We start from the raw sequence: 9,734 nt of genomic DNA on the forward strand, positions 1-9,734 counted from the left end.
TTTTTTTTTTTTTTTTTTTTTTTTTTTTTGCAAATTGTATATATTGTTTTAGGCTTAAAATCACTTAATTGTCATACATTTTTAAGTCATTTTGCTTCTCAAGTAAATGTATCTTGATTTATGCATGCTTAGATCTTTGTACGGGATTTTTTGCAGTGCAAATACATTACATGTTAATGTGATTTTTGTTTGTTTGTTTTCACAAGCCTGAATTATTTCTGTGGTAAAGGAAAGCAGGCCACAGAAGCTCAACTTGTGCTGAACCCAGAAAATTCCTTTAAATCTGTCGAATTGCTGAAGCCTGTTTGTTTTTCTTTTTTTCTTTTTTTTATGACTTCTTTTAATGGAAGAACGTTTTTGATTTAATAATGGAAAGCTAATGAAATATCAGGCTGTATCTGTATCTGGAACAGACATGCAGGCACCACTGATCTGAACTTTCAGTGTCTGTCTGACTCTTTAGGAATAAATAAGACACAATCTCTCACTCCAAGGGTTTTTGACACACAGACTTAAGATGTGTAACATAGTTATTTAACTGTGAAATGTAGAGGATCCTGAAAGCCCACCGCCTTCACCACTAACAAGAACCATCTGTGAATGACCCTCTGCTCAACACATGCCGGGAATATACTGTCTTTCTCTTCTGTTTCGTAAGTGTACTGTAAATTAAATACTTCTATGTGAAAGAACATGACTGCTTTTACTGTGTATGTCCAAAATCTGTCTCTAAAAAAACAACAATATTCAGTTTCTGCGAGGGTTCGTGTTAACTGTGATTTGTGGGATTGTATGAGGCAAAGTTTCACATGTGTTTGTGTTTAAATGGGAGGTTTCATTCTGGACGTTTCGGAAATGAAAGCGGTACCACGTTAGAAAGCAGGGTGCAGAAATATGTATCAAAGACATGAAGCAGTATGTGTCAATCATGATATTGCATTGTTGTAGTCTTAAAGGCATGGCTCACCCAAAAATGAAAATTTGCTGTTAAATTACCCTCAGGCCATCTGAGATGTAGATAATTTTTTTTTTTTTTTTGTAGATGTCCTTAGTGATTCATAAAATGCAAGTCAGTGGCTAGGGCTACTTTGAGAGTCAAAAAACGCATATCAGGCAACAAAAACGTAATACCAGTGGCTCCTGATGATATACTGAGGTCTTATGAAGTGAAACGATCAGTCTGTGCAAGAAACTGAACATTATTTACAACATTATTACCTTTAATCCAGAGCCTCCAGAGCAACGGTCCGGTGTGATGTCCGGTTCACGAACGAATCATTCTTTTGAACCGGTTCTTTTTAGTGAACCAGATGAATCAGTTCACCAAATCGGACTGAATCAGTTCAGGGCTCGAGCAGCACAGATCTACAAGTTACTCAATCTAAACTCTCTTTCAGACGCCTGACAGTCACTCCGACTCGAAATGAGCCAAAATAGCAGCGTATCTGATCCTGTGATGAACGAACTGATTCAGTGCTTCGGTTCCTCCAGCAGTCACTGAACTGAGGAAACAGTTCGACTCGGACCGATGAGCCGCTGATATGAGCATGTGAAAACCCAACACTTGAATGAAGCGCCAAATGAAAGCTTTTATGGTTTCTCGTGGTTTATGTAGAAAGGTCCGTATCTGATCCTGTGATGAACGAACTGATTCAGTGCTTCAGTTCCTCCAGCAGTCACTGAACTGAGGAAACAGTTCGACTCGGACCGATGAGCCGCTGATATGAGCATGTGAAAACCCAACACTTGAATGAAGCGCCAAATGAAAGCTTTTATGGTTTCTCGTGGTTTATGTAGAAAGGTGAGCTGATGAAGACGAGTTTATTCACTTTATATGCTTTAGACATGTAAAACATCACTTTTTCACATCATTATTGGATGCTTTGATAATATAATTGTGTATATGTGATGTCATTGCCAGGTTAAGTAAACAAAATAATGAATTGAAACAGTTAATTGAAACAAACTGTCTGAAAAAGAACAAAAGAATCAGATTTCCCCATTTGTCTGAGACTCTGGATTACAGCTAATACTAATAATGTTGTAAATAATTATTGTGTGTATGTGTGTTTCTTGCACAGGATGATCGTTTCGCTTCATAAGACCTCAACATATCATCAGGAGAAAAAAACATCATTTTTTTTTCAAAGACAGGCAGCCACTGACATGCATTTATTTAATCTTCTTCACTATTCTACTCTACATTTTTACATGAAATACACTTTTAACACACCTAAGAAAAAAAATGAGTAATGCTGAGAGAGAAACTGAGTAATGCTTCTACACATGTCATCTTACAATTAAAACTGTGTTTGAACTTCTACAAGAGTTTCGGTCATGAGTCACCTTAAATATTTCACCAAATGAAGAAAGAAAACACTGCTTGTGTTGCTTCAACATGCCCTAAAAAAACCTAAAATAAGTCTGAGGAGACACACCAAAGCCAGAGAAACGTTAGACTAAAACTAGACACGGTTTGAATTAGCGCATAAAAGAAAGGTTTCTATTTCTTGAGCGTCGGATGAGTCTCAGACAAGATTTCTTGAACGTCTTCCAGATAAACATTTGTGAAGTAGGTCAGCCGAGGTCTGCACGTGGCCTAAAACCAAAAAAACTGCGCAAAAACCACATCCTTGATTCAAAGAAACTTCCATTTGCCAGTTTTCCAGAGAACATCTCAGAGTGTATACATACCTTTCTTTTTAAAGTTTAATGCATAATACAAGAGAGAGTTCAATCCATTTCAAAACAAGACATATGGGTCATTCCACGAAATCGGTGCCTTTTGTGTCCCTTAGAAATGATCAAACATAGATTTAATATAACAACAAATAAATGTGCAATTTAAAAACATAACAATGCTATGCATGCTTTCATCAATCTTACATCAATAAAAGTAAATTAAATATTATTTTAAATAATTTAAATTGCATTTATGCTGATAACGGTAAGGTTTTTTTGTGTGTGTGTGTGTGCGTGTGTGCGCGTGTGTACGTGTGCGTGTGCGTGTGTGTGTGCGTGTGCGTGTGTGTGTGCGTGTGCGTGTGTGTGTGCGTGTGCGTGTGTGTGTGCGTGTGCGTGTGTGTGTGCGTGTGCGTGTGTGTGTGCGTGTGCGTGTGTGTGTGCGTGTGCGTGTGTGTGTGCGTGTGCGTGTGTGTGTGCGTGTGCGTGTGTGTGTGCGTGTGCGTGTGTGTGTGCGTGTGCGTGTGTGTGTGCGTGTGCGTGTGTGTGTGCGTGTGCGTGTGTGTGTGCGTGTGCGTGTGTGTGTGCGTGTGCGTGTGTGTGTGCGTGTGCGTGTGTGTGTGTGTGTGTAAGTGTGAAGCAGTCGTGTGTGAGGAGGAGCCCTTAGATCACCTTTCCCACACAAGCAATTTGCTGATGGGCTTTTGGTGAGGATATTAATCTTTAATTTAGTGACAGATGCACAAAAAAAGATGTCTTACATTAAGGTAGAGCACAAAAAGTTTTAATAAGTTTTTTTTAAAACAAATACAATAAAATAACACCAAATAACATTTTATGTGAAATTACTAGCAATTTCTGAGTGAAAAAAAGTAAATAAATAATAAAATATAAAATAAAGTAATAAAGTATAAAAAAAAAAAATATTAATATTAATATTAATTTCCTGTGTACGTTTATTTAATTGAATCTTCATTATTTTAATGGTAAATACAAATGTATGTAACATGATTTTGAAATACTTAAAAAAAAACGAATTACAAAACTAAGCAAAAAAAAAAAAGCAAAAACTTTCAAAGTCTTTTTAAAACAAATACAGTAAAATAACACCAATTATATTATTTGTAAAAGTTATTAGTACGTTCTAAGTGAAAAAAAAAATCTGTGTAGTTTTTAAATTGGATGTTTTTCATTTTTTTAACAGTAAATATAATGTACACATGTAACAAATAAAAACTATTCAAATACTTAATTACAGAGCAAAAAACTAGGATGTTATAGTGTGCAAAAAGGTTTAGAGGTCTTACAGTAAACACCAAATAAAATTATTTTTGAAAGTTACAAGTACTTTCCCTGTTAAAACTGTTTCAAAGTATTTTTTTCAGAGTATTTTTCTTTGTTTATCAGTTTCTTCATATGTCACTTAACACAAATAAATGTTATTGAAATACTTTTAAAAACTTTTAAAAAAAAAATAGAATGTTAAAGTGTGCAAAAAAGTTTGTAATAAGGTCTTTTAAAATAAATACAGTAAACTAACACCAAATTGTATTATCTGAAAAAATTATTAGTAATTTCTAAGTCCAAAACTTTAGTGTACCTTTTTTAATTTAATGTTTTTTTTAAATATAATTTTAACAGTAAATATAATGTAACTTAACACAATGTAAAACTTTTAAAATATGTAAACGATTACAAAACCAAGCAAAAATAAATAAGTAAATACAAATTATCTAGTAAGTTATAGTGTGCAAAAAAGTTTAAAGAAACAAAATACAGTAAATACAAATGTACAATTTAACAAATAAAAAAAAATAACTATGCAAAAAGATATTTTAAAGTAAAACAGTCAGATAATACCAAAATATCCTGGATTTTTTATTTATTTTCATCATTAAAATCTATAATAAGATTTTGTGAGTCCACATTCAACTGTATCCACAATATCACTAAGCAAAGGCTGGAGAAAAGACCATGTATTGGTTAATGACAGCAGTCTGGGTGCGTGACCATGATTTCACAGAGCATTACGTGTTCCTGGATCATCATTTTCAACATCTCCATCAAACAAACATAGCCATTATTCCAAACCCTAACAAGGACGTAGATCCGGAAGAACATCCAACTCAGCAGAATGACACACGTCCTACTTAGCAAAATGAGGGGATGTAAGTGATGATCCAGACCAGCCGTCACCTGACCTAAATGACCTAGATAACACCTACTGATCCAAATACACTCAGTCTGACTGAATGGAGAGAGTCAGAGCTCACCTAAACATCTGTGTGAGCCAACTTTACTCATGACTCGTCTGAGGCTGAGCTGCAGAAAAACACGCAAAGTTGCAGTTCTGAGATTTTAAAAGATAAAAATACATTCTCTTTACAAGAAAATGCAATTAATTTTGCGGTAGTTGCATGCATGTTGCATGATTTCTGTTGCATGCTTTTAAAATACTTTTGCATCATGTATCAGGTAACTAAACATCAAAGCAGTTTGCTGCCCTCTATTGGTCTTAAGACGCAATGGCAAACGTACTGATATTTTGCGTGACTGTAAGTGAAATGTTATACTTAACAGGTCAAAAATAAATTTAGTTGGGATTTACTGTCAGATGTATCCTATTTCTTGTATGATGATACCAAGGCATACCTGCTACTTATCTGAAAGAAAAACTGTTTTCTCCACTTACTGTAAGATCTAGGTCATGCTATGTAAAATGACCGGACCGTTTCAGGCCACCAATTATTGTCGTGGAAATGGTTACACTTTCAAACTAAACTAAACTAAACTAAAATTAAATTTAATTAAATTTAATTTAATTTAATTTAATTTAATTTAATTTAATTTAATTAAAATAAAAAGTAAAATAAAAAAATTAATAAAATAAAATGTATTTTATTTATTTAATGAAAAAAATAAAGTAAAATAAAGTTAAATTAAATTAAATTAAATTAAATGAAAACCTAAAATTAAATAAAATTAAATAATAAAATTAAATGAAATAAATTAAATGAAAACCTAAAATAAAGTAAAATAAAGTAAAACAAAAATAAAATAGTAAAACCAAATTAAATTAAAAAGTCAAATAAAGTAAAGTAAAACAAAAAAATTAAGTAAATCAAAACAAATAGAACAAAAATGTAAAATAAAGTAAAATAATATAAAATAAAAAGTAAAACAAAAAAAATTAAAATAAAATAAAATAAAAAGTAAAACAAAGCAATATAAACAGTCACCTCTGTCAAACACGACTGTAATGTGTCTCCAGGGACCGGACTACTAATCATCAAGAGTAGAAAATACAGCTTGTGAATTTGCATAAAGAAACCTTCAACATTGTATAACAACTTTGTTCCAAAATGCAGTAAATTGCCTTGCTGCCTTCTACAGCATCTTAACTCTTCATACGAAGCAACGGACATGAAACCAGACAGTTTCAAGCCACCAGTTATTATTGTGGAAATGGTTGCACTTTCAAACTAACAAAAAATAAATAAAAAAATAAAAAATAAAATGCAATACAATAAAACAAAAATAAAATAGTAAAACCAAATTAAATGAAAAATAAATTAAAATTAAATTAAGTTAAGTTAAACAAAAATGTTAAGTAAAACTAAACAAATAGAACAAAAAATAGATATTAAAATAAATAAAATAAAATTAAATTAAATTAAATTAAATTAAATTAAATTAAATTAAATTAAAACCTATTTATATGATTTCTTTGCTCCATCAATGTTAAATTAATTTTTTTTTTTTTCAGTCATACACTAAGAGAATATTACAAAAATAAAAAAGATGTACAGTACCTTTCTGTATGCCTTTAGCCCTGTTTTAACCTATAGTATATGTATTGGGACAAAAGGTCAATTTTAATTGAAATGTTTTAATTGATACATTTATTGATTTCAGCATATGAAATCTATCATTTCTCTCACCTCATCCACCTTTTTGGCTAGACTTTTTCAAATAACTTGTCAATGCATTATTGGATTGATGGGACCACGTCTACAATGCATTAAAATGCTGCCCACTATGCATAGCCAACATAAATGTGATCCTGGAGCACAAAAACAGTCATAAGTAGCACAGGTATATTTGTAGCAATAGCCAACAATACACTGTATGGGTCAAAATTATAGATTTTTCCTTTATGTCAAAAATCATTAGGATATTAAGTAAAGATAATTTTCCATGAAGATATTTTGTACATTTTCTACCATAAATACACCAAAACTTAATTTTTGATTAGTAATATGCATTGCTAGGAACTTCATTTGGACAACTTTAAAGATGATTTTCTCAATATTTAGATTTTTTTGCACCCTCAGATTCCAGATTTTCAAATATTGTCCTATCCTAACAAACCATACATCAATGGAAAGATTATTTATTCAGCTTTCTGATAAATCTCCATCAATCTTTTTGACTGGTTTTGAGGTCCAGGGTCACAAATTACTCTTGTTCCTTTAAAACTTACCCAATGTTGCATTGTTCCTAGACACAATGGTGAAGGGGAAGAAGAGATCACACTCAAGATGGCCAAAAACGCTCTGAAGGTGACTGTAGACGGCAAGCGTCGCCTCGACCTCAGCAACATGGCGATCGCCACATTTCCCAAGTGCATCCTGAAGCTCTGCGACATAGAGGAGCTCGACCTCAGCCACAACCTTCTCAAGAAGATCCCAGACGCCATCGACAAGTTCGTGAACCTCCGTTTGCTGGACCTGCACAGCAACCATCTGGAGCAGGTTCCTGCGGCTATCGGCCGCCTGCATAACCTCTACAGCCTCAACCTGATCAGACTTATGATACAAAACTACGAAAAGTCCCATAGACTTTCATTGAGGGGTCAAAACTTTTGTACAATAAGATTTCTAAGTGTTTAAACTGTCTGTTACTAGCAAAGCTTAATGACTATCATAGGACAACATGCCAGCTACATGTTAGAAACATGCTAACAACATGCTAATCATGCTATTAACATGCTAGCAACATGCTAATCATGCTAACAAATGCTAACAGCATGCTAATAATGCTAGCAACATGTCAATCCTGTTAACAACATGCTATCAACATGTTAATTATGTTAGAAACATGTTAGCAACATGTTAACAGCAAGCTAATCATGCTAACAACATGCTAATCATGCTATAAACATACTAATCATGCTAGAAGCATGATAACAGCATTGTAACATGTCAGTCATACTAACAACGTTAACAACACATTAATCTTACTAGCAATGTGTTAAAACATGTTAACAACATGCTACAACACGTTATGCTAAACATGCTAAATTATACTAGCAAGGTGATAAATCATTCTAGCCATATGCTAGCAACATCTATCTAATCCATCCATCTAAATTTTCAAATTTTAGCCTAGTCTTTCTCAAGCCAGCTTCAGAGTTTGTTCCCAAACTTTACTCATCTAGTTGATTTTAATCTGGTTCGTATTTAATATGTAATCATAGTGTCAACACTTTTAAGCATTGTTGAATGTGCAACGTTCTAAATGTGCATATAAATTTGCATTAAACACTATGCATTACTGTTTCATTTCATGAAATCATAATAAAGAAGAATTTAAAAAAAAAAAAAATTGTGTGTTCATAAAGGGATCTCCAATGCATCTTTGAGACATGGAAATACTGGAGAAAGAAAGAGAGCATCTGTCTTTTGTTTGAAATATCATTAACTTTCACATCACAAATTAAAAACGTTCACTCAATGGAGATTCAGATAATTAACAATGACTCAAATGACAGAATATCTGCCAAAAACAGTGAGGTTGGTGGGTCTAGGTCTAAGCAAGCAATACCTTACATCTCACTGGCTTTTCTAGAACACAATTTCAATGCCTTGCGCAATAGTCTACTACCAATGTTTTGTTTTTTTTTGTATCATATTTGATACATCAGGCTTTTATGGCTCGTATAGTATAGAGAGAATATGGAGCTCACACTCCTCAAACATGTCAGCTTCATTCAAAGGTCCAAAAAGATAAAAAAAATAACTATTTGGTGCATATGTTATGTTTATATGTTGTTTACATTAGGAAAATCATTACAGATTTCACAGGAAAAAGACATGTGTACCACGACCTGCAGGTGGATGCTTGTACAATTATACTAAAAGGTCTTTTGCTAAAAATGTAAAAACTATCAATCAGATGAGAGACATGTAGATTGTGTTCAGGTTTATCATGCAATAGCTTATATTCGCCACTAGTGAGTAGCAAAGCTCTAAACAGCCTCAGTTCTCACTTCTGCCCCCTAGAGGAGCTACAGTGACATTACAATCACATCTGGAAAGTGTGAGCACCACACCTGTAATTTTAAGGGGTCAAGATGTTGCTATGTGCATTTGCTGAAGTTTTAGACTGCATGAATAAATATAGATGTAAATTATTTAAAGCTAAAATCTAATATTCATTCAGGAAATACCAAAAGATAATTAGTCACTTTGAAGGGAAATGTCAATATGAGCTTAATGACTGTAAATGGAGAGAGATCTGGGCAGAATTAAACTCATAAGAGCTTGTAAGGTCACCAATACCTTCCAAATACGTATGACAGAGCTTCAACAAGTGCAGTAGATTAATTACTTTCACAATCATCTACTTTTGTTGTGAAGAACAAGTGCTGGTGAATGTAATTATGTCCATATTGATTTTTTTCTTTCTCATTTCTCTTGAGGAACAGTTCCCTAATTAACACTCGGCTCAATTCTATTGATTCGCCCACATTGGCACTGTTTTGAAGATCTGCTCATGACATGACAAGTGACATTTTAAATGTCTGAAAAGATTTCTCTCTGTTTATTAGTTAGCATGGCAAATAAAGAAGATAACATTCACACCAAAATCTGTGAGTAATATGAGATAAATGAAATGTCCGGATTGGTGACATTTGTTTTTCTTTTGGTACAGTATGCAAGTGTTAGACACCATGCATTGTGTAATTTAAAAGAATTAAGTACTGGCAAACCAAACCATGCTTGATGAACACCAATAACCGGAGTATATGAAGTTTGGAGTATTGTTAT

General features: G+C 33.2%; 1 protein-coding gene across 1 annotated transcript; it reads left to right on the plus strand.

Moving 5' to 3' along the window:
• Positions 1-6,044: 6,044 nt before the first annotated feature.
• Positions 6,045-7,599, plus strand: LOC107720259 (leucine-rich repeat-containing protein 18-like). Its single transcript, XM_016527924.1, has 3 exons — positions 6,045-6,049; positions 7,187-7,513; positions 7,590-7,599. Exons 1-3 carry the CDS (start codon positions 6,045-6,047, stop codon positions 7,597-7,599), a joined length of 342 nt encoding a protein of 113 aa, XP_016383410.1.
• The last annotated feature ends 2,135 nt before the right edge of the window (positions 7,600-9,734 follow it).

The sequence above is a fragment of the Sinocyclocheilus rhinocerous genome, unplaced genomic scaffold (assembly GCF_001515625.1).
Source record: "Sinocyclocheilus rhinocerous isolate Xijiao unplaced genomic scaffold, SAMN03320098_v1.1 scaffold792, whole genome shotgun sequence".
Taxonomy (NCBI): domain Eukaryota; kingdom Metazoa; phylum Chordata; class Actinopteri; order Cypriniformes; family Cyprinidae; genus Sinocyclocheilus; species Sinocyclocheilus rhinocerous.